The sequence below is a fragment of the Pituophis catenifer genome, unplaced genomic scaffold, assembly GCF_029215685.1.
Source record: "Pituophis catenifer annectens isolate HBS135680 unplaced genomic scaffold, rPitCat1.0.hap2 SCAF_6, whole genome shotgun sequence".
NCBI lineage: Eukaryota > Metazoa > Chordata > Lepidosauria > Squamata > Colubridae > Pituophis > Pituophis catenifer.
Genome location: NW_027256886.1, coordinates 25,475,222 through 25,501,534, shown reverse-complemented (window position 1 = coordinate 25,501,534; position 26,313 = coordinate 25,475,222). Strand labels below are relative to the sequence as shown.

Sequence of the window (26,313 nt, the reverse complement as noted above, 5' to 3'; positions counted from 1 at the left end):
TGATTATGTGTCAGGCAAGGTCGACTCTTAGTAACAGTTAGTCCTTGACTTATAACCACTATTGAAGCCAAAATTTCCATTGCCAAGCAAAACAGTTGAGTTTTTGCCCCCTTTTACAACTTTCTTGTCACAGTTGTTAAGTGAATCACTATAGTTAAGTTAGTAAAATTGTTGTTAAGTGAACCTGGCTTTCCCATTGACTTTGCTTGCAAGGTCACAAAAGGCGATCACATGACCCTGGGACACTGCAACCATCACAATACATGCCAGTTACCAAGCATCCAAATTCTGATCAACTGACCAATGGGATGCTGCAACATGCATGTGAAAAACAGTAATAAGTCACTTTTTTCAGTGCTGTTGTAACTTTGAACGGTCATTAAATGAATGGTTGTAAGTCAAGAACTACCTGTAGATTTTTTCTCCATTATGATCTCTTCCCCAGCCTGGTCCTTCAGCTCTTCCAACAGTGCACTATCACAATCCCTCTGTGAGAGGGTGAGCAGTTTTAAATTTTGATACATAAATATTGCTGAGCACATTGTAAGCCGCCCTGAGTCTCCGGAGAAGGGCGGCATATAAATCAAATTTAAAAAAAATAAAATAAAAAATAAATTGTTGTAATTGAGTCCATTCACCTTGCTGCTACTCCTCTCTTTCCTTCCACCATTCTCAGCATTACAGCCTTCTTCACATCATATGGTAAAAGTATGATAATTTCAGCCTGATCATTTGTACATTGAACACTAGGTAGATTTGTTCAACATTCTGTTTCCTTGACTATCCATGATATTCTCAGCAGTCTTCTGCAATACTCTTTCTATCCTGCTTCTTCAAACTCGTGTTCATTATATATAGATATGCTTGTGTGTGTGTGACGAAACATTTTGTGCATTGATTATCATTAGGAGGTGGTCCAGCAAAATACCCAACACTTTAACACTGGTTTCTTCCCCAAATCCCCAAAACTTTAACCTTAGTCTACTGTAGACCTCACTCCATTCCTAAGAGGTCTGTAAGGGGCGTGCATAAGCGCACCAGCGTGCCTACCGTCCCTATCCTAATGTTTTCTTTTATTCGTATCCTTTTCATATATTTATAATTATGTTTACACCTGTATCTGTCATAAAATACATGCTTGATGAAATAAAATAAATAAAAATAAAATAAATAAAACTTTTCAAAAGAGCCTTCTGTTATCACTTATTTCATTCAGAGCTTCAGCAATCCCATACTGTAATTCCCGCAATCTCTCAAACAGCACAGCTGCCTAGCGTTTTAAAAAAAATTCAAACTCATCCACTTTGGACTTAATCCACACCACCGGGAGTGGGTTCACACAGATTAAATTATGGTATGGAGTTCACACAACTAAGCTCAGACAAACTACTTGGTGGTTTAATACAACATATAAACTGAAGACTGTGACCCTTTTCTAGCGTGCGCTAGAAAAAATTCACCGTATCTTTTTTTAACCAAATTGCAACAGTAGAATCCTCGCCAAACAAATATCCTCCGTGGCTGTTGGACAACTCCCAATTTACTTAGTAACTGGGAATCATGGGAGCTGTAGTCAAACACATCTAGGAGGTCCCAGATTAGAGAAAATTGTGTCAGTCCACAAGACTTTACAGGAGGACCTGTCCAGTGGTGGGGTTCAAAATTTTTTACTACCAGTTCTGTGGGTGTGGCTTGGTAGGCGTGGCAGGGGGAAGGATACTGTAAAATCTCCATTCCCTCCCCACTCCAGGGGAAGGTTACTGCAAAATCCCCATTTCCTCCCAATCAGCTGGGACTTGGGAGGCAGAGAATAGATGGGGGCAGGGCCAGTCAGAATTTTTGCTATCGGTTTTCCAAACTACTGAAAATTTCCACTACCGGTTCTCCAGAACTAGTCAGAACCTGCTGAAACCCACCTCTGGACCTGTCTTGCTTTCACAGACTTGCTTTCACTGGCCAAAGTTTTTCAGAGCAGCTACTCTACTGTGCCGCCTATTAAGATTCTTGGTCATTCAGGGAGACAAACTGTTTTTTTTTTTCAACTGGACTTGCTTTGTTTTTGTTTTTTTCCTTGAAGACGTTTCGCTTCTCATGCAAGAAGCTTCTTCAGCTCAGCCTACGCAGCTACAATGCTCTTTATAGCGGGTACCATTCAACCGGGCGAGTTCCTGGTGCGCATCCCTTCTCCAGGGATTTCGGATCTTTCCCTGCCAGCCTAAAATGACCTTAGGAGGCAGCCTTCGCTTTCCCTTTCCGTTTCAGCTAGCAAGCAAGCCACCGTATCTTCTTCCACCGAAGGCTCTCGCTAGACCGCGGCCTTCCAAAGTTACACCGCAGGCAACAGGCCCCCTCGTCCACCCTCCCTCCCCCCCCCCCCCGAGGCATATCCTTTTCGGCTCCTTCTGGAGACTCCGCCCCTTCCCCTGGGCTCCGCCTGCCCTATATAAAGAGGTGGAGCTCCGGAAAGGGAGCGAGTGTCGGGAAGGGGGTGCTGGAGAGTTGGGTTGCAGAACTGAGAGCGGCACCACCATGGCAGGTAAGCCGGAATGACGCTTTCTGTTTTCCCCCTCCGGAAGGAGGCTGGCGGCGCGTCCTTTTCGCGACGGCTTCGTCGTCAGTTGCGGAGAGCGAGCGGGTCCTACATCCGCCCGAGTTTCCACTCCGGGGTTTGGTTTTCTCCGCCCGGTCGCCGCGGATCCGGCGTTACCTTCTAATCTAGCCACAAGTGACTGACAAGCCGGAGCAGCTGCGGCACTTCCTCGTTCCCGGCGGCTGCTGGTCCGGCGAAGGAAAGGAAAAGAAAGCGGCGCTCGCTTGGGCCAGGCGGCTGGCGGGAGCGCTCGTCCTCGGGAGACCTCGGGCTGCCCTGTTTTACGCATGGCGGCTCCTATTTTTAGGCTGGCGCGTGAGCCCTGTCCGTCCCCCGTCCGTCCCCCCCCCCACCACCACAAGGGAGTAGCGTGCAAGGAGTGCAAGTCAGCATACGCTGCCTCCCTTTTGAGGATCTTCGGAGCAAGGTCTGGGCACGTGCGGGTGACGGGCACCGGTGGCCAAATGGGAAAAGAAAAACTCTTGTAATTTGTGCATTGCTGCGCGCATCATGCGCGTATCTTCTCCTCTTAAAGCGGCAGCCTTGTTTGTGCCGCTCGGGCGAATCCGTAGGGCACAGATAGACCCGTTCTGTGAGCTTGGTCGATGATGGGTCAGCTTTTCTCTCTCTTATCTTTGGGCTGATAAGATAGAAAGATAGATAGATAGATGATAGATAGATAGATAGATAGATAGATAGACAGACAGACAGACAGACAGACAGACAGACAGACAGACAGACAGACAGACAGACGATAGATAGATAGATAGATAGATAGATAGATAGATAGATAGATGATAGATAGATAGATGATAGATAGATAGATAGATAGATAGATAGATAGATGATAGATAGATAGATAGATAATAGATAGATAGATAGATAGATAGATTGATGATAGATAGATAGATAGATAGATAGATAGATAGATAGATAGATAGATAGATACCTAATTGGGTAGAAGAGACACCATGTAACCGAGATTAGATGTTTGAAACGTATCGCTCTGCTCTGATAGAATTTTCCAGATAGCGGTTCGTGTTTTCTTATCTAGGGCTGCAGATACTGCAACCACTGTTTGTAGCCTCATAGCCTAGTGGTCCTGGGGACCAATGGTGTGACGCTCCACCACGCCGATGTGGCCAGAGGTTAATTATAAAGCAAAAGGAAGTGTTGCAAGCAGAGCTGTGGGCTATCAATCGGCTGCATAAACTTTGTCAAGAAATAAGTTTGGTGGCTATCCACCTGCTCCCCAAAAATGGCAATGGTAAGTAGAAGTAATAAGGAACAGTCTGTCAATTCCATGGGGAAGTAACCGGAATATTAATTTTTAAATTTGATACTTTTAACAGTTTAACACAATCACTATCTCAATCTAGTACAATACCGATTTGAGGAAGCCTGGAGCCTGAATGTGTTTTCAAAATGTGAAGAATGGCTGTGGTCAAAACATGTTGGGAACCTCACCACAGAACCATGGAGAATTATTAATAATAACACATTTAAGTCTGTGGCTTGTTCGCTTTCAAGTTGGTGCACAAGTGGGTTGCTGAGGAGCCCAAAGAACTGAATGGGAAGTAGGAATCTACTGTTTTAAATTAACTATTCAGTCAGAAGAACTTTCTTCCAACCCACAATGCCAGCTACGCAGGTTATGTAGATGATAACATATTCCCAAAGATTTGAGGAATAGTTACTGTGGGTACGGGGGTTTCTTTCCACCAAATGTGAGCCTTTCTTGTGATTGTTCTGCAAAAGCTTAGCCTTTACTGGCTCTGCTATCTTGGAAAACAATTGAAAACCTTGGATAGATATGCCTGTAATATCTCACATTAATGTTCTAAATGTTTATATGTACCTTTGTTCTGCCACAGGTAGCTCTACTTTGAGATTTTAGCCTATTGACCAATGCAAGGTGTTAAGATTTTTACCTATCTAATCACTATCATAAAGCATTCACTAAGCGAAGGCCTGGGCATTTTTTTTTTTACTTTATTTGCATGAATAAAGGCTTGCCTTCTGCATTCATCCATTCTTAATATCAACCCTAACTTCCCCTGGCCATAAACCAATTCAACTCTGGAATGCTTCTATGCATAAATTATATGACTTGGTTTCAGGCATGTGTGCTGCCTTGTGCTGAGTCAGGATATAGTCTAGATGATCTTGTATTGTGTGCTTTGGGAAGCAGACTTTGTAAAAAAAAAAATGCAATGGTCTTTTCATCATTGCTGCCCAATCCATTTAACTCCAGGTGACAGGGATTAAATATTTTTGAAGCACTTCTTTTCTAAATTGAAGCATAATTGTAAGGGTGCTTTATTAAAAAAAATTACCTTGAGCTTCTGATGACTTAATGGACATGTCCATGTAGTTTTCCTATTACAGTAAACTTGACATTGCTTTGTCACATGTTGTGTTTTGGTACCCTGGTTCAACCTAGAGGCATAAAATTACCCAGTGGTCTTCCTTCCAAATACTAATCAAGTCTGACCCTGCTTTCCAGACAAGGTCAGCCAAGTTCTTCCACCTGCTGAAAAAAGGGTGTCTTGAGACATTATGCATGGCTATTGTACAATATAGCCTAACCTCTCTGGAGGTTAGTGTGATGGAAGGTGCAACTAGAAAAGGAATTGGGGAGGGGAGAGGGATCTCAGCAGGAGCACTGCAGTTTCCCATGGAGGAGGTAGGACATTCCAATGAGAAGCCCAAAATAAGAGTCTGACCAATCCAGGAGGTTTGGGGAGGAAAAAATTAAAAGCCACACTCTAGAATCTCTTAGGATATATCTATTATGTTAGACGATTGTAGCTTTAGCCTGGTGTGATGTTGTCTATTAGATGTGAGCAAATAAAGTATTGGACTAGCTTGGATTTCACTGTGTTATCTTTGGGCTTGGGCCTGACCGTAAAAGGCACAAGTGACTGTAATGGTCAATGTTAAGATAGCCTTGAGTTTAAACTAAATTATGTTTTCTCTTGATTTTTCCAAAATCTGTGTGGAATTATAGCAATAAATGGAAATTGAACTTAAAACCTGTTATTGTGGTGTTACAATAAAGTGATGTAAGTAATCAACACTTTTGAGTAATATTCTTAAGTTTATATTGATAAGTTTGCCTTAACCCACTCATATCACATCTTCTCAAAGAAGAAACTGATTTTATGAATGACCTTTGGGATAAAAAAATCCCTTAGGAATAAAGCAGCTTTAGAAACATTAAGTTGGAAAAATATTTTGGATTATGTGTACAGTAATTATGTACACAATAATCCTCAATATTAAATGGTCTGATAGTTTAGTATATATATATATATTCAGAAATATAAGAGCTTGCTAGATGCTGGATTATATCAGATTTTCTCACTATTTCCTGTTGTGAATTTGTGTATGCTGATAAATCCATAGAAGCAATTGAACACTTAATTTATGCCAGCAAATTTCATAAAATGTGCATTTTGTTAAATTATCTTCAAAAACATATTAGTGATCTGAGCTGTATTGCATTGTTGTATTAGTTTGTTCTTTCAACATAATCATATATAATCCATAATCCATACTCAACCTGTAGAGTAATACTGATTTAGATAAAACATGATATTAGTACAATCATCTTTATATCTTATGTTTATAAAATTGTCATTGATATTAATAAAAATCAATATTTACTATATAGTAACGTTGTTAGATTGTTTCTGGAGTCTTTGCTTTTGTTCTTGTTTTTATATTGGTCCTTGACCAAAATAAAAGATTGATTGATTCTACAAAATCATTTTATAAACATTTACACAATTGCATGAAGTTTTTAAGTAACATTGACCTTGAATAATTAAAAAAAAATCCATTGAATACTAGACATTACCAATTTGGAATTAATATTCAGTTTACCTTTCTTTAGTAAGGAACAAATAACATGTATTTATTTGAGTTTTATCTCACCTTTATTCATTTATAAATAACACAAGGCAGCAAACATATCTAATATTTTTTCCTCGTATTTTCCCCACAACAATATATTGAGGTAAGTTGCGTTGAGAGAGAGTGATTGGCCCAAAGTTACACAGCCAGCTTTCATGCCTAAGGTAAGAGTAGAACTCAGAGCTTCCTGGTTTCTAGGCCAACACCTTAATCATTGTACCAGACTGGCTGTTCATTCCTTCCTAAATGATAATTACAGGCTACAAGTGCCAGTTTATCACACTTTAACTTTCAACAGTTAGAAAGAACAATAGCTAGACTCTAATTTAAACACAAATTCTAGCTAGGTTTTCAGATTGAAGGAGAAGACTTTTGTATGCAACTAATGATAACACTGAATCAGCTGGTTTGAGCCTCATCTATATTCCAGTTGCTATCTACTGACAAGAGCAGAAATATCTCCAGGTTAGGCTGCCTACAATTGCTCTAAATAATAATTTCCAGATGTAATATGACTTGCTTACCAGGTAGATGCAGGAGTGAAATCCAGCAGGTTCTGACAGAATCTGGAGAACCGGTAGTGGAAATTTTGAGTAGTTCAGAGAACTGGTAGCGGTAGCAGAAATTTTGAATAGTTCGGAGAACTGGCAAATACCACCTCTGGCTGGGCCAGAGTAGGGTTGGAATGGAGATTTTGCAATATTCTTCCCCTAGAGTGGGCTGGGAATGGAGATTTTGCAGTATCCTTCCACTGCCATGCCTACCAAGCCATGCCCACCAAGCCATGTCCACAGAACTGGTAGTAAAAAAAATTGGATTTCACCACTGGGTAGATAGCTAAGGTCTGTAAGGCTTTGTCTCAAACAGATTAGCTGATACAATAAGGATGTATTACTGAGACATGTAAAAAGTCTTTTTTCCCTTACCACCATTGCATCATCTTCAAATATTTTCTTTTCAGCCAACAGAGCAATTGATTATGGAAGCTTACAATGGAAAAAAAATATGTACACTCCAAACCCATTCCTGGGCACGCAACCACTACAATTGGACAGGCGTAGTAGTTGTATAAATATATTTAAGTAATGATTTTATGCATAAGGAATTAAAATACACTGTTGAGTTTATCAGCCTGCTTGTGATAGACATCTCAGGACACAGATGATTAAAGAACCCGTTTTGATATTCCATTGCAAAATTGGATACGTATAAACATGTCATTGCCTAAGGAGGCATAAGGTAGACTAGGCTGGTCTGCTCTAACCTGCCTGAAAAATGTTTAGATAATGTATTTCATGGGGAGAAATTAATGAATTTGTAGAAACTTTATTTTAGAACTACATGGGTGGGAAGGTCTGAGCCATTTCTACTACAACCCACTAAGTTGAATCCCATGCAAAAGTAGCGAACAATGCATTTAATTAGAAATCCATTTGGTATGTATAATTTAAACTTGTGACAGCCAGTTTATCTTGCAAAATTTGAATTGCTAAACACATTTCTTAATAATTTCACTGACACAGAAGTTTCCTATTTCCAGATGATATGAAGTTTGATAGTTTCATCTCCACAAAAGTATAACCCTGCAACAACAACAACAAAAAGGGACATGGTATCCAATAACGTATGGACAGCATGTCCCTTTGAATGTTTTCTGTTCAGGATTATATATTTTATTGTTTACTCCTACATTAATCTATTGCCACAGGTAGGACAGGAAAGAAAATAAATGTTAGGATTAAATTACTACCAGTGGGTGGTATTTGGTCCTATCCTGCAGGAAGAACTTTTCAACATGCATGTTCTAGCATTATTGGTTAGGTAATTGTAGATATCAATTGCATCACGATATGCATGAGTATTTTATTTTTTTAATTATATATTTAATTAACATATTTTATATAAACCAAGGACTCTGGCCGGTTTACAAAATTAAAAATTCATAATACAGTACAGTACCCATCCCACTCCACTTCGCATGGCAGCAATCTAACCAGCCACTTGATTGGCTCTCCACCAACCAGGGGTCCCCAGGTCCGCTGACAGAACCATGTCTTCAAGGCCTTTCAGAAAAATATCACGGGGGCTTATTATCTTTGAGGTAATAACATTCTATAAAGAAGACTGTTTTTCGTGGTCACACTAGTTGTACTTCTCTAATAGATGGGACCTACAAAAATTAATATCAATTAAACATTGTAGATGAATTAATGTTTATTAATATTTTATTTGGTCTAGTAATTATCAGCTCCAGATGTATTGCCAAAGCCAAAAGAGGGTGGCAGAATGTCAGGTTACCTTCATCTTCTCTGATCTAGTATGTTCCTAAACTGATCAGCCAAAAGCTTCTTGGAAGCCCGTAGAAAGGCAATATTTTATTTTGTGATCTCAAAAAATGTTTTATTTATTTGTAATATTTATATAGCCACCCATCTTGCAGTCATTTGATTGCTGTCTGGATATATAGATACTGAAGTCCTCGACTTATGACTGACAAGCATTCGAAGATGGTCTCAGAAAAAGTAACTTACAACTTGTACACAGATTTATGACTATAGCACCACCCCTGCAATCATGTGATCGCAATTCAGGCACTTGGCAACTGGTTGCAGCGTGTGATCGCAAATTGCAACCTTTTTTGTCAGTGGGGGGGGGCTGGATTCACTTAATGGCTGCATTATTTGCTTAACAGCCACGTGATTCACTTAATGTCCAAAGTGATTTATTTGACTACTGTAAAAATTGTCATAAAATTGTCTGATTCAACTTAGGACAGCAACCCCTTATGGAAATTCCAGTCCCAGTTGTGATTGTAAGTCAAGGACTACTTGTATAAGTACAATAATTCTTTTTAGCCTAAAAATTTAAATTCTGTCTTTCTGGAACTACTGCCGGAATAAAACAGAGTGATAGGTGATGGGTGCCTAAGAATACACTATGGGCAATGACTGGTCTTTTCCATATTAATAAAATGTGTGTCTCTTTTCCTTAAGACCAGTCTTTTGTGACACTAGCCACAAATGATTCCTATGTAAAAGGAGCACTTGTCCTTGGATCATCGCTACGGAATTACAGAACAACAAGGAAGTTGACAGTATTGATCACTCCCCATGTATCTGATGCAATGAGGTGAGTTGCCTGATGCACTGTGGCCATCCAGTCCCAGTGAAAACGTGCATCCGAAGGTCAAGTGGGAGCTTAGTTAAAAATAGATGCAGCTGGGTGAATTTTCCCTTCAGAGCATAGCTAGACCATCTTTTGTTAAGATAAATCATATGTAGAAATAATGTGAAAAGTTATTTCATAGCGGAAGTAATATTTTCTTTTTCACTTAACTGGAACAAGCAGTGTCTTACAGTTCCCATTGAAATTTTATTTGTAAAGTAATAAACCCGAACCTGCCCAGAACTATTATTTCTTTCTAACCATCCTTAAGTAGAGAATTGATGTGTATATTTACAGCTTTTTTTTCTTTTGGCTCTTAATTTCTACATTCATTGGAAATTGCCATTGAAGGCCATTTGCCTTTAGGGTTGTCTAGAGACTGGAGTAAAGAGAAAGGGGTATTGTGCTGGAGGAGGAGCAGACAAGTTGATTCTATACAAACAATCCATATGCTGACATTGGGGTTGCCTTTTAACTGAATGTAGTTGAAAGATTTTTGCTTCATAAGAATGGATGTTGAAAATAATGCAAGACCAAGATTTTAGCAACTGGGGATGTTTATAAAGATGAGACATCATACTGCTTACTCTTAGTGTAAACAGGAAAGACAAGTCTATTTATGGACAACTAAGGTAGTGTTCATGTGTTAGCAGATTTAATTAGTTATAGTTATATAGTTATAGTTATTTCCTAATTTAAGGCTAATTTAATTTGTAGCCTGAATTCTAAATGTCTTGCTAAGGATATGAGAAACTTCACTACATCTTCAAGCTTACTCAAATATTTACATAGTGAGATTTGTGGCTTCCTGTGCTAAATCTTTAGCAATTGTATCAAATGTTATGCAAGATGGAGGGCAGGGTGTTTAAATTTGTTTAAAGTTTTACATAAATGGAACTTTACAAAGAACTTACTCTTCTCTCCCAGTCTAAATAAATATCTTTGGTAGAAATACCTTCAGTTCCAGGAGAATCTTTAAAGACAAAAATTATGCCAGAATTTTAATAATTAAGCATCTTCAGCATAAGTTTCATGGGCGGTTGGACAAAAGTCATCTATTAGCTAGAAAGGAAACAGTTATCTGTAGGGAAGTGACAGTAAGTCTTCTAGATTCTTCTTGCACAAACATGAATCCTAGAATCTAGGGTAAAACTGGTAGAGAGGAAGTATTGCCTGTTGCCCAGGACTGTTGCTTTTGTATTGAGTAACAGAGAAGAGAGTGGTAGTATAAAAAAGATCTCTGTACATCATACTATTACATTGTTAGAGCTTTTTAGACCCCTACATTTTAAGAGGTGATTTAATAATTCAATATTTTAGATTTAAAACTTCAAAAAAGCTATTATTCTTGTTTCAGTGAAAACTCAGCTAACTAGAAATTTCAAAATAAGATAAATTTTGTTGGTAGAATTTAGAGCCGCCACCACTATTTCCTGTTCCTGCTCCTGCTCTGTGATTGCATCTCTATTGTTTTTCTATTTTTGCAAATGCTAAATCATTATCAATGAGAATAACAATGATTGGTTATTGTTAATAATTTTGAGAATTTTCAAACCTTATCAGTTTTTTCTAGGTATGTTCTGCAACCTTAGTATATTCTTGGCTACTGCCCAGAAATCATTTCATAAATGCTAAAAGCTTCATAATTCTTTAATTTAAAATAGCCAGTTGACTTATCAAGAGTGTAGGTCTTTTTGACCCATCTGTTTGTGTAGCTCTGAGAACCTGTCAGTACTACTAATCCACCACCCTTCAAGTGCATTATCTCAAGTCTGCATTCCTGTACACTTTAAGTTTGAAATATACAGTTGCTGTCAGGAGAGTCTATTTTAAGCAAATTCCTATAGGCTCTTGCAGAAATATGATATAGGAGTCTGCTTTCTCACAGGTTCTAGGGATAGTGTAGACAGTTAATGGATGAGCGTGAGTGGCATTGAGTATTGATGTAAACCATGACCATTCCTTTCAATAGGACAGTCTTAGAAAAGGTCTTTGATGAAGTGAAGCTGGTGGATGTTTTGGACAGTGGTGATTCAGCCCATCTTGCACTATTGAAAAGGCCTGAACTTGGTGTTACTTTGACAAAACTCCACTGCTGGGAACTAACACAGTATTCAAAGTGTGTGTTTATGGATGCAGATACAATGGTATGTCTTTCTTGCTGCTGATAATCCCTTTTAGTTGTGTTTGTTTTCAGTTCATGTTAGGAAATAGTAATTTATATGGCACATAGTGAGTCGATGAAATGCTTTTGATTTGCACCACTTCAGACATATGTAGTATTAATATATAGAATATTTATTCCATTCTCCTGAACCAAAGTATTTTAAAAAATAACCTATAACTTATATAAAACTTACAATTCCTCATACCTTACAAAATTGACTACATATTTCCATCGTATATGTACCATAGTATTATGTGTTCCTTTTATATATATATTTTACTACTATTATCCATTTACTCTATGTCATACACTAAATAAATAGAGATATGTAAGAAACTGGATACTTTGCTACAGCAAATTACGGCTTCATCCAGTGCATTAAAAGCATATATTTTTCTATGCATCTAATTGCCCTGTCGATAAATAGGTAGTCATTTAAGGAAAAAGTCAGACTGCGCCAGAATTCTGGGGTAGTGCTAGATATAGAAATATACCCATTATCTAGAATGCCTAGTCCTAGTCTTATCTTTGTCATATAGACAGGATTCTTCCGAACAACTTTAAAATGGGGAAGGAAAATGCAGCATGGATTTTGAATTGAAATGCATTCAATTAATTTTGCTTCCAGAAAAAAAAACCTTAACATTAGTAGGTCTAAATAATGTCATAACAATGTATCTCAGAGGAAATTACCATTCCTTTTGCTGGTGAATGATTCACTTGTACCTGCGAACCATTTCTTCCCTATTAGGTCTTGTCAAACATCGATGAACTTTTTGAAAGAGAAGAACTTTCTGCAGCCCCAGATCCAGGCTGGCCTGACTGTTTCAATTCAGGAGTTTTTGTCTATAGGCCTTCCATTGAAACATTCAATCAGCTGTTACAACTTGCCACAGAGAAAGGCAGCTTTGATGGTGCGTATCTCATTTTATCTGGATGATGGGGAAATCTTTTATTTAAAGGCTGGGTTTCTGTTAAATCAGATTATTCAGAACAAACCTGCAACAAATGTGTAATGCTTGTAGAACGGAGTATTTCTGAAGCTTTCAGTAGATGGGGTTTTATTTCAATGGACCTGAATGTATGAAACATTAATAAGATTTCCTAAAAGTGGAGTAAAAAGGAAGTGGGTAATCTGTCAATAAATCAGCTGTGTGTATATGATTACAATAAGAACTGCAAATAGATTGCCTTTCAACAGACCTAATGGCATATAGAATAGGGCAGTGTGTTCTGCTTCTTCTAGAAAAATAACAGACCAGTGTTATTTTTCAAGCCACAATAACATGGTTAGATAAATGCATAATGAACCACAACATCCATTTGGCAACAATATCAAAGCACACTGCTATTGATCTTTCTTAAAGGAAGACCTAATGAGAACATTCCTAGCATCAAGAGTTTGAAGAGGCCATTTAACTCATTAAGACTGGTTCCCGCATCCATGTAGAAACCCCTTTGCTTCTAGCTACTGCTTGAATACAACCCTGCAAAGGGCACCTTTCAGCTGCAGTGGATTTTAAAAAGACAATTTCTCTCCCCCTCCCCCCCTTGAATTCCAAAGAAGATTGGCCTGACTCACTAGAAAAGACTCACTTATGCAACAATACTTTACTTGGTCCTTTGCAGCTACCGCTGCCAAAAAGAAGGGCATGGCCAGCTAGAATCTAGAAGAAAATAATTGCAGATAGAAAGTGAGAATGTACTGTTAACATTTCGGCCTGTTTCTCTATTTGTTTCAATAATCTTCTGCCTAAAGGAGAATGATTTTTTGGGCTTTTCATCTCTGCAATTAGGCCACAATCTTTTACATTCAGAAAGCAAGAGCCTAACTTGAAAAAAGCTACAGTAGTATTGTTTCTATTATGACTCCCATCACTGCTGACCATGTTGTTTGGAGCTGTAGTATGTACAGATTGCAGGAAGTCAATTTGTACAATATTGGCTCAAGGGACACTTAGCTTGATTTTCTTTGCAGAGAATTAGGAAACTGTTTTTCTGTTGTAAGCTACCTGCAGGCACCTGTTGGCAAGAATAGTGGCAAATGAATTTAATAAATAAATGCTATTTTTCTGAATAAGAAGTCATAAACATAGTAAAAATTATAATAAGATTTATAATAAAATATAAGTTAAAATTGAATAACATCCAGTTTGGTCTGGTGATTAAGGCACCAGGCTAGAAACTAAGACTCTGAGTTCTGGTCCTGTTTTAGGCATGAAGGCCAGCTGAGTTACTTTGGGCCAATCATTCACTCTCAGCCCAACCACCCCCACAGGGTGGTCTTGGGAGGAAAATAGGAGTGGGACGGAGTATTAGATATGTTAGCCACCCTGAATTATTTATAACTATAATAAAAGCAGGTTTTAAAAATCTAGAAACAGACCTTTTTCAGTGCAAAGACAGGCTGATGTAGTTCCCTTCTTTAAAAAAGGAAAAAATAATGGATCCAGGAAACAGACCTATCAGCCTGACATCAATACCTGGGAAGATTCTGAAAAAGATAATCAAGCAACAAATCTGCGAACACCTAGAGGTTTGTCAAAAACAGATCATGCCAGACAAATCTTACTGCATTTTTGACAATGTAACAAAATAAGTGGACCAGTGAAATGCTGTGGATATAATTTACTTGGACTTCGGAAGCACTTGATAAAGTAGACCACAATCCATTGCTTGATAAGATAGAAAAATGTGGGTTAGACAGCATTACCATAGATGAATTAGTAATTGGCTGATCAACTGCATTCAACATTTAATCCTTAATTGAACTGTACCTACATGGAGACAAGAATATAGTGGGGTAACCCAGGGCTGTATCTTATGCCCTTCAATATCTCCATCAATTATTTTGATGAGCAGATAGAAAGGAAACTCATCAAATTTGCAGATGACACTAAGCTGCCAGGAATAGCCAATATTTCAGAAGATAGGCTCAAGATACAGAAGGCTCTGAACAGTATTGAACAATGAAATTCAATGGTTAAAAAAAGTAAGGTTCCACATGCAGGCAAGAAAAAACCAAATGCACAGATATAGAATAGGTGGTTCCTGGCTCAATAATAACTGCAAGCAGGATCTTTGTGTCCTAGTGGACAATCACTTAAATATGAGCCAGCAGGGTGCTGCAGCTGCCCAAAAAGGCACAGAGTCCTAGGGTTAGAATCATTGAGGATTAGAATCAAGATCACATGATTCACTTTATAATGCCTTAGTAAGACCACACTTGGAATAATGCATCATTTTGATCACGATATAAAAAAGATGTTGAGACTCTAGAAAGAATGCAGAGAACAACGAAGATGATTAGGGAACTGGAGGCTAAAAAATATGAAAAACAGTTGTAGCAATTGAGTATGTCTGATCAGGTGAAAAGGACTAGCAGTTTTCAAATATTTGAGGAGCTGCCACAAAAGCACCTAAAGGCAGAAAAAAAAACAATAATCAAAAGGAGACCTAACCTAGGACTAAGCAGAAATTTCCTGACAGCACAATTAATCAGTGGAACTGGTTATCTCCAGACATTGTGGATACTGGAGTTTATTAAGAAGAGATTGGACAACCATTTGTCTGAAATAGTGAAGTAGGCTTTCCTACTTGAGCAAAGGGTTGGGCTAGAAGACTTCCAAGTCCTTTCCAACTCTGTTATTTTAGATTCTGACCCTATGTATTTTTCTGTATTTTGGAAATGATCCATAAATGGTCCATGAGACAAAGGTTTGTTATCTCTGTAGAACAGGATCTTTATTTATTACTTGCTTGGCTATAATTGCTCCTAATGTGAAATTCCCTTCTGGGGGAAGTGTCTGTATGTTTGTGCTGAAAATTATGTGGAAGATGCTTTTTAGAGGAACTATATTGAATTGTAAAAGGAGATGAAAACATTGCATAGATGTATAATGAATGGGCATATTTTTGGTATTATTCACACTTGTACTGTTGTGTTCCCTCTGCTAAAATATGCGTGAAAATTAGGTTACATTACTGCAGATAGTTTATCACTGGAAAATTCTTCCCTTCCCTTCCCCCATACGAGTATCCACATTCTAAAGCTTCATTCATGTGAACTAAACCTGCTGCTTTCTAACTTTAGGAGTTGCTTGTATTAGTTGGTAGAAACTAACTTCCAAATTTCCAAAGAAGCTGTCTTCTTTGTTGCTTTGTTGCCTAAATTTTGTTGCTTTTCAGTAGATTTATTTGTGCCTCTTTTAACATGGAGTGCAAAATGGAAAACAAAGTCTATGAAATAACAAGAGTTATTTAGGACTGTATTTTTGAGCTGCTTTTTTGTTATTTAAAAGTCCTAAATTACTCTTGGTTTTTTTCATGTGACTTAATTAATGAGTATTGGCACTAGTTAAACTGGCAAAGATACTAGATGGCTTACATTAACAATTAAGATTGCATGGCTCCTGTCTCAAGCAAAACACAAATAGAAGTCTTGTGTTCCCTCTGATTATATTATCTTAATATTACCTTCCTTGGCTATTCCCTAAGTTTATTTTGACATTTATCCCAGAGTGCAAGTATATTGAATTTCACTTAAAAATATTACCAAGAGGTATGTTTTGGCAATAACCATGGTATACAGAGAACAAATTTCAGACAACTCTTTCTTCTGTCAGAAATTGAAACAGAGATGCCATTTCCTTAGAAATGTGTTAAGTGTTTGGGTCTTTTCTATTATATGTTCAATATGCCCTGAATCTTAAATTAGTATAGCAACTAGAATTGCCAAGCTTGAAATTACAAAGAGTTTCAGATGCACTCAGACCCAATGTTGTAATGTGTTCCAGCTGTATGCTTAGGACTGTGGAAAGAATATTCCTAATCTTACTCTGACTTGTAAAATGAATAAGATAACTCTATTTTAAAGGTAGAAATTATATAAATCAAATGTACCAGATTTCATATGTGAATCATATTTGATCTTGACTCTCTGGTAGATCCAACCAAAACTTACCGTGGTCTTCTAAGTTTTGATGTATCTGTATCAATAGCAGTCTTTAATCCTTATTGAATAAATAACTTTACAAAGTATTTAAGTGAAAAGTCCCCACTCTTAATTTTTGTAGATCAATCCAAGAAGCTAGGCTGCTTCTAAAATGTTGTTGTCACTCTATTGTTCACTATTCTGTTCGCTAAACTGAGATAAGCAACATAAACGGTTCCTTGTCCTGAATGATTGTCTGTCGCCTTACAAAATAATTTGAAAGAATGTAGATTGATATATGCAATCCTATCTGGGCTCCCTGAAGCTAGCGTTCTGGATAAGATGCCAAGAGCTTGGAAGCCTTAAATATTAATTCATGATGAGTCATTGATGCTTGCAGAAGAAGTCAGTGCATGGATGATCACGTCCTTCATTGAGAAAAACAACTGATAAATAGCAGTGGTCAATAAAGACAAAAATCACTCCCCTGAAAGGTTCAGTTTTAATCATTTACATCACTGTTGGGCATATTCATAGCTTCTAATGGTTCCATTTTTTATTTGAGAAAACAGGTATACACATTGTAAAGCAATTTTAAAACTGATTTCCATCAGCAAAAACTTTATTTGGCATGAATACAGATTCATACTTCTGAAATAATTAGATGATCCATCTTCACTTCAATTAAGGAATTATGAATGTTTGGAAAGCTGTCTCGTTCATTACCAAACAGAATTTTAAATTGTATTAATAAACTTGTTAAATTTTGTTCCACAAAACTACCAAACTAATACTGCAGATGAGACGTACACATTTCTGATTTTCCGGATTCATTTTATGTATAGTATGTCAAGAATATTTGAAACTGATTTTTAAAGACATTTTAAAACATTGCTTTTTCTTTGACTCACCCTTCTCTCTCTCCCTCTCTCTCTCCCTCTCTCTCTCTCTCCCTCCCTCCCTCCCTCTTTCCCTTCCTCAGGTGGGGACCAGGGTCTGTTGAACACTTTCTTCAGCAGTTGGGCAACTACAGATATTAGCAAGCATCTCCCATTTATTTATAACTTAAGCAGCATTTCTATTTATTCCTACCTCCCAGCATTTAAAGCGTAAGTAGATGATTATGCACATAGAGTAGGCTGAACTATTAAATATGCATGATTTGATATTCATTGTGTCACTACTGCTTCCAGACTCAGATAGTGTGAGGAATTATGCTACTTGCTCTTGATGGCAAGGCAAGGACCACCACAGCTAAAATGAAAATAAAACAATTGACATGTTTATGTCCTATAATAGGTAATACACATCTGTATCCAACCTTAGTTTTTTTTCTTCTTCAGAACGAATAATCTGAATTAGATGATTAGAATCACTCTGTTATCACTCCTTTCTTTGATCTCAGCAGAATAAGCCAGCAAAATTTAAAAGAACTATTCACTACAGTTCTTTGAGTGGTTATCTATGAATGGTGTTTCCAAGAGTTGTAACTTTCTGTAATGCTGTGAAAAGATAAAGGATTGAGTCTGTGGTTGTCTAGCACAACTTCAGTAAACCAGAGTCCCAGAAGAAGAGTGCTTGTACAATAAGTGTAGATCAGAAGAAAACATGCCTGTTTAGCCAATAAGTTGGCTAATAAAGTTTTTGCTGCCCAGAGTCACTTGTCTGAGAAGGGCGGCTATAGAAATTGAATAAATACATAAATTACAAAGCTCAATCTGACTATTATGAAAGGCTGAAAGGTGAGACCACACCCGTTAAAAGGTCATTGGAAGACAAGAAATAACTTTAAGCAAAACTATCTTATATTGTAAAAGACAAAAGTATGATGGTCATGTAAAGAATGAACCTATGTTTTCTACAGCTCTAAAAGCTGGGAGAATGTAGGCAAGATGTCTTCAACAAATACAAGATCAAGACTGACTTTAGAACATTGACCTCAGCAAATGTTTATATAACTGAGAAGAAAATCAAGAAGGCATGCCAGGCTGAAATAAAAAAGTGGAATTGTCTCACAGTAGCATCCTGGAAGAAAGTCATTCTGTAGATGAGATAGTGACATTTAATCTATCTGTTATGTGAGCAGCCAAAGGCACAATTAAATGACAGTGTTAGAAGAGAATATTGTAGCGGAAAGGTTACTTCACTCTTTATATTTTTGTGAGTTGTTCGAGAAGTACCAACTGAAATTGTGAAAAATTACTGCTAAGGATCTGCCCTAAAAAGGTGCTAAGGATCTGCCCTAAAAAGACAAAGAATAAAACTGACTGAAAGCAATAATACCTTTCAAAAGTACAAAGGACATAAAGACCTGCAAGTGGTACTTCAGAGTGCTGAAAAAGATTTAGTGAATTTCAGGTATCCTGATGTATAAGATGTCCTGGAAGAGTAGATCTTTAGGGAGGCTTGCGTAGAATTCCCCACCTTCTCTTGCCTGAAGAGTTGATGGTGAAGACTGGAAGCCCAGCAGGGTTCTGGTAAAATTGGCCATTATGGAGAAGAACTCAGTGTACCTGAACTATGAAAGCATAATTTATTTAAAAAAATGAAAAAAAAACTCAGTTCCTGAGGTACCTAAGAGGGTTATATATAGTTATAGATATATAATTTTATAAGGTTAGGAAACCCACAATGTATATGTTTATTTAAGGAGAGAAGTTTGCTTCTGTTATTCATTTCACTTATGTAAAAGGGTCCTTAAGACTAAAGGTCAAATGCTTTATCAGTCCTATTTTTGTCCCATGTTGTATCTGAAACTTTTAAAAAATACTTTAATCTTTGGATTTCAATGGCACAATCTCACGGTGATGCCACAAAATTGAGATTATGGCAACGCCTTACTTTTTTCCCTGGTATAACCTACCTTGGTAGTATGTTCATTTCTGAAGTACTCAGGTTACTGAGTACTTCAGTACTCAGCATTAAATTGTTAATTGCTCGAATTGGGTTATCTTACATCTCAGGGAAAGCCAAATCTCTTTAAATTCTGCCACTTGGAAGATCCAGAAGCAAGTGTGCAGTTGTAGGAACAAGTCTCTAGGCAACGTTGAATGATGACGAATTTAATAGAGCAGCTGATATAAGCAATGTTTTCATTGATTAAGGTTTAACTAACTGTGTCTTATGATCCGAGTGTCATGAGATGCTGTTAGGTTAAAATTAGTGCCCTTATTTTGGGATCTTCATGTAAACTGGAATGAATACATTGTACTCAGTGGCTGGTGGAAAGAGTGTCTGGCTTAGTGAATGGAATTGTGATGTAATTGTGATTGCAAGCAGCTCCTCTTACAACATGAAGTATACTACAAAGAATCCTACATTCAGGTTCGCGCTACATGAAGATCTCCAGTTCCATTCTTGTAGCTCTTGCAGCATTCTGCCTGGGATTGCTGAAATGTTATAGCAGGAGTTTCTTCCTCTTTGAAGTAGGGAACAAAGTACAAATAAAATGTAAGCTCATAAATGGGTATATCATAGTTTTAAAAAATGAAAATCTGACCAGATTCCTTCTCAGTCCTACCCAAATTTTAAGCCTGGCCATGCCTGATACTAGCATGCCATTACAGCAGGGTAATCAACTGTGCCAAATGCAACAGCTCCTGGAATGAGCTTAAATTTTGTTATGGTTACAATGAATGCTTTTTAAATATGGAGAATATATTTAACAGAAATAGGTATGAACTCAAAATTTAAAACAAAATAACTTCATACAATACCAAAGAGATTAAAATAGCTTATTTAGGGGGACGTTGTACTCAGGAAAAAAAGATGGAGAAAAGCAAAATAAACAATGCTTAGAATAATTATTAATTTTATTAAATAACACACCAAATCAACTTGTTTTTCACATACAATATTTAAGACATCTTGTAGAACTGGTTTCCTTTCATGTTCAATTTCAAACACTCCTTGTTCTATTATGCTGTCTATCAAATTATTAAAGGAATTCAGGATTATGCACTTAGATACTTTATTAAGACTTGTTGATATGCTAGTATTTCCAAATTTTCTATAATACAAATAAATGAGGAAAGGGCAATATCTGGTAGATAGTTGGTAGGCATTTGGGTTGTAAAAAAAGTTATATATATATATAGTGTGTATAGTTAATATTTCGGGTTTCTTCCCGTGTAATTGTGGATATATTCCTAAAAGGGTAGAAGTGACGTTTCGGCAGAATCAAGCTACTGATACCCAGGGTGGAATTTCTGATCACTTCTCAGAGATGAACTTCAGTGATCTTCAGTTTGTAGCTTCTTGCTGTTCACTGACAAGAAACAAATTGAATTAATTATGCAAATTGATGTAACCATATTGCACTGATTTTGATTATTTCACTTCAGTCTTGTGCATCACCACTAGATCTGGCTATGGTAAAGCCAATAAAGATGTTTTTCTGAAACATAAGAATTCAGATCCATACAAAATATTGAACTTAATTGTATTTAATTTTAAACAGTTATTAAGCAATTATTCTTTCAAGCTATATATAATGGATATCCACTCCTATGTTAAGGTGCTATGACTTTACCCACACATAAAGGTGACCTCTTCTTTTGACAGGTTTGGGATGAATGCTAAAGTTGTGCACTTTCTAGGGAGAGTGAAACCATGGAATTATACGTATGACTCCAAAGCAAAAAGTGTCAAAGAAGATGCTCAAGATCCCACAATGATTCATCCAGAGTTCCTCAATATGTGGTGGGACACTTTTGTCACAAATATCTTACCATTATTACAGCAGCATGGTGTAATCAAAGATACAGCTACTGGTGTAAAGGCGGTATGTCTCATAAATGGATATTCTCTACTTTAATGTGGGATGTAGAAAAGATTTCTTTTTTGGCTTGGAATTGAGTTGGTTTGAAGCTAGCATGTTTGCTACAAAAACAGCTTGCAACTGTGCATTAACTAGTGAGCTGACTAGTCATAAGTATTGCAACATTTTGTCTGCTCCTCATAAATGCAGCACATTGATCTGCTTCTTATTAGAAGACCAAATAATAGTTGAAGTTCTAGACTGTTGTCATGGCGTAGCCAAAATAAACATGGACAAGCCTGCATTTATGGCTTTACTAACCAGATTGTTAAAAAAGGTATTTGGAGAATGGGAACATGAGAAGTATTTCTCCTACAACAGAAAGTATGAGCAGGAATGGAGGTTATAGATTCCAGAGGTCAATGTTCAAGGGAAAAGAAATCTCTTAAATTTACAACCCTTTATCTCCCGAATCTCTCCACTTTAGTCAAATCATGCTTCCCTATCATCCTAATTATAGTTGGCAATGACTTCTTTGAAATGCTGCCAACATGCCCCTAAAATCTACTATTTTTTTCCAAAGCTCATAGAAAACGTTACCAAGCAAAATAATATGCAGACAGAAAAATATTTTTCCCATCCTGATCATCCATATAAGATTGTATCTTCCAACACATATGTAACATATGCCACATTTCAGTGCTAGAATATGAAGAAAAGAATGCCAAATGAATTTTTAAGGCACTTCAGGACAGGAAGTACATACGTTAAAATAGAGGCAAATGTTTTGTGCAAGTTCAGGCACATCAAAACTAGTAGTATTCTGCACTCCCCACCACCATCTTTCCTATCATTCTGTCTACCCCAGATAGAATGTTTGTATACTTACTTTCACTCAACAGAACTTTGAAAAAGTCTATAAGGAATCTGAAAGTGTTTGATATTAATGCCGGTTCTTTACAATGGATTTGCATACTTTGTAAATCTATGTAGCTGATTTCAAGAATTTCCTTGAAGCATTCATGATTCCTCTCCATTTCTTCAGAGATTAGGCATATCCTAGAGCACTGTTAAAATTCCAGCAGGCACCATTTAAAAACTCTTGCATTTTAAAAGTAACTTTAAATGACACAGTTCTATTAATTCTCATTAAATGTTGATTCAGATTGGAATATGTACCTAGGACTCTTAAGATTTCATATCCTGCAGTATGCTTGGCATCTAGTTATTTGTCTTAAGAGAAAATTTCTAGTAAATTGCAGTCAGTAAACAGACCACGGAGAGATGCCTGCAGGGGTACATCTGCTCTCTATTATGAACTGCTGTCTCTGATAAATTGAGGGTGAATGGAAGGGTGGTATTGTGCCAACTGTCTTAAAATTTGTGTTACAACACTCTTATAATAGTTGTGGTTTTTTTACTGATGTTTTTACATATCTTGCCAGTTAAAATAACTTGGTTCTGCCTTCTTATGCATTCAGACTAGTCATGTGACATTGATTACTTGGGCTTGATATACAGAAAACACAATAGTTATATTCTTAGCCCTGTGACTAAACGTACTGATCTATTCTTGAGCTATGCTTTCTATTGTCTGTATTTCAACTTTCTAATGAACTATTTGCAGCTGTCGGGCTTGGTCTATACACTGGCTTTCTCTTGTGGCTTCTGCAGAGAGGTATGAAGAACTTAAACATAACTACCTGTCTGCTATTTCGTTGACTCAGATACTTTTTATTTATGTATTCATAGCTCTTTAAATTGCATAAATGGTGCTTGCTGCTTTGCATGGGATCTTATTGGTTTTCTTGCCTTCTGCTTGGTTACTTTATGCTTATACCTTTTTGTAGTGTGTAATTGTGCTTCTCCCACTTATCTTTCATTGCCTTTTAGGAAGAGGTAACAGAGGCAGTGTCCCACCTGTCACTTTCAGCAGCAGCAATGCCACATTTGCCACCATCACCACCAGCTATGTCCTCAGAAGAACGTAAAGAAAAATGGGAGCAAGGTCAGGCTGACTACATGGGAGCAGACAGCTTTGACAACATCAAGAAAAAACTTGACACCTACCTCCAGTAAAAGCACTTGTATTTGCTCCCCCAAATATCAGCAATACAAGGACTTGTTTCAGAGCTGTAGCAACTAGAAAAGTCAGCTAGGGTCAGTTAAGTTTGCCAGAAGCATTGCCACTGCTCAACTGAAGGCTTTTGATAATACTGCAGGTAAGAACTGAGCAAAAGCTGTTTTAAGTATGAATTTTTGTGCCAATCATGTGTCCAACAGTCAGATATTTTTCTTTTGCTCAAAAACTCATGAATATGCCTGCAAAGACCTGAGAACAGGACACTGCACTGGCCTGAAACATACTACTTAGACCTAAAAGACTGTGCATTACCTCTCCTTCCTTTCACACATGCACACCAATATTGTTCTGCTTGCTACAATAAAATAATGGCTAGAGATTCAGGCAGCTATAATGGAAGAGCCTTACAATACTAGCATACGTATATGCAACTTGGTAACTGTAAAGTTACCTTTCTGCCAGTTCCAGCCATTTCTGACCAGATTTCTATGCACAAAACTACAGCATGGCAAATGCTTTTGTTCAGTTCTCTGTATGACTGAGACAAGTAAATCTGTGAACTGTAACGACACTCAAAGTACAAAATAAAAATATTGTTGAAAATTGTCAACCCATCAAGTGGCAATAAAATCTGTGACCCTCTGAAGTCTCTTACTTAGCATTTGTAATCTGTGTAATCAACACACTTTTCAAATCAATATCACTGAGGATTTTCTTAAAGTTGATCTGCAAGTCTGCTTTCCTTTGAAATGTGTGTGTTCTATTTAAAAGAAGCTTTGTTAAAGGCCATAAGAATGTGTACATTAATTGAAAGCTCACCTGGGTGACACCTTAGAGATGGGAAGGAAATAAAGAGAAGGTAATGGTGTCATAAGATGGTGTCAGAAGTTCTGACTCTATAGGCTGGACATTTCTACACTTAAGCATATCCACATTAACTTTAAAGCACCATAACCACCTTTAGTAAATTATTATCCTCAGTAATTAGAATACTTGACAGAAGATTAAACAATACTTTTGAATGGCTAATACTTCTGCTCCACAATGTGCTGACAATGTTTTAATAGGAAATATTGATATTATTCCATTAATTGTACATGCAAAATGCACTAAACCTCTAGATGTGAGACTCGTACTTCCTATCCTCTTATAAGCTGGACGAAAACAAAGGCAAGTTACTAAATTAGGTGAAATTTGGTAATTTTCATTACAGTAATAATATAACCAATTACCAAATTATCTTCTATTTTTGAAATTCCAATAGCCAAAATATCCTGCCTCTAAGAGTTAGGCAGCATAAATTCTGAGGATTTTCTGAAGTTTTTGAAAGGGAAGAGCATTTGAAAAAATAAAAGTACAACTCAATGAAAGCCGAGTATGGTTAGTCCTAATCAAAGACAGACTAAAGATGGAATTGTTTTGTTTTATTTTAGAAAATATATATTGCCACCTGCTCACACATGGTGACTCAAGGAGGCTTACACGGATATAAAAACCATAGAAAAAAACAAGAAAAATAAATTAGTAAAATAACACCCAACAACACACATTCATACAAACTTAATGGGCTCCATCTAGGTTCTAGGTTCCCCAGGTCCACTGACAGAACCATGTCTTCAGCGTCTTCCAAGAGTGTTAGAGTGGGAAACAGTCTAATGTGTGGGGGAATGATGTTCTAGAGCAGTGTTTCCCAAACTTGGCTATTTTAAGATGTATGGACTTCAACTCCGTATGGACTACTGTAATGCTCTCTACATGGGGCTTCCCTTGAAAAGCACCCGGAGGCTCCAACTGGTCCAGAATGTAGCCACGCAGGTGATTATGGGCGCAGCTCGTTATGCCCATGTAACACCTCTCCTACGCGAGCTGCACTGGCTCCCGGTGGTCTTCCGGGTGCGATTCAAGGTGTTAGTTATCACCTTTAAAGCGCTCCATGGCTTAGGACCTGGGTACCTACGAGACCGTCTTTTGCCACCAATAGCCTCCCACCGACCAGTTCGTTCTCACAGGGAGGGACTGCTCAGGGTACTGTCAGTCAAATTATGTCGACTGGCGACTCCCAGGGAGAGGGCCTTCTCTGTGGGGGCTCCAACCCTTTGGAATGAACTGCCCCCGGAGATACGGAATATCCCTGATCTCTGTGCTTTCCGCCGTGCCCTCAAGACCCTGATGTTCCAACAGGCGGGGCTAAACATACGAACATGTGAATGATTTTTTAAATGTTATCTAATTCTGGGTTTTATTTAATTGACCTAAGTAATAATTTTAATTAGCAATTTTATGATGTTTGTGTGTCTATATTTTTCTTGACTGTACACCGCCTTGAGTCCTACAGGAGAAAGGCGGTATAGAAATAAAATAAATAAATAAATAAAACTCCCAGAATTCCTCAACCAGGCATACTGGTTGGGGAATTCTGGGAGTTGAAGTCCATGCATCTTAAAATAGCCAAGTTTGGGAAACACTGTTCTAGAGAGAGGGAGCAACCACAGAGAAGGCCCTTCTAGGTCCCACCAAATGTATCTCTCTAGCAGATGACCTACAACATTCCTTGCTCTAGTGAGTTGGGTAATGTGTCCAGCAAGAGACGGACCTCAAATATCACTTTTACTAATGTTTACTATTTTGGAAAAATATCACTTTTACTAATGTTTACTATTTTGGAAAAAAAAAGTATCCAGCACAGATGTTAAGGTTA

The 26,313-nt window shown here is 37.5% G+C and overlaps 1 protein-coding gene across 1 annotated transcript; it reads left to right on the top strand.

The window, feature by feature from the left end:
* The first annotated feature begins 2,462 nt into the window (after window positions 1-2,462).
* Window positions 2,463-24,257, top strand: GYG1 (glycogenin 1). Its single transcript, XM_070945519.1, has 8 exons — window positions 2,463-2,536; window positions 9,502-9,637; window positions 11,646-11,820; window positions 12,592-12,754; window positions 14,275-14,376; window positions 17,756-17,882; window positions 21,337-21,556; window positions 23,426-24,257. The coding sequence occupies exons 1-8, from the start codon at window positions 2,530-2,532 to the stop codon at window positions 23,609-23,611; spliced, it is 1,116 nt and encodes a 371-aa protein (XP_070801620.1). The 5' UTR covers window positions 2,463-2,529; the 3' UTR covers window positions 23,612-24,257.
* The last annotated feature ends 2,056 nt before the right edge of the window (window positions 24,258-26,313 follow it).

Bases quoted from the DNA above. Each gene is read 5' to 3' on its own strand.
- GYG1 (XM_070945519.1), top strand. The intron at 9,638-11,645 runs GTGAGTTGCCTG...TCCTTTCAATAG, and splicing joins CATGTATCTGATGCAATGAG to GACAGTCTTAGAAAAGGTCT. The intron at 14,377-17,755 runs GTTTGTCAAAAA...TCCCTTCCTCAG, and splicing joins AAATCTGCGAACACCTAGAG to GTGGGGACCAGGGTCTGTTG.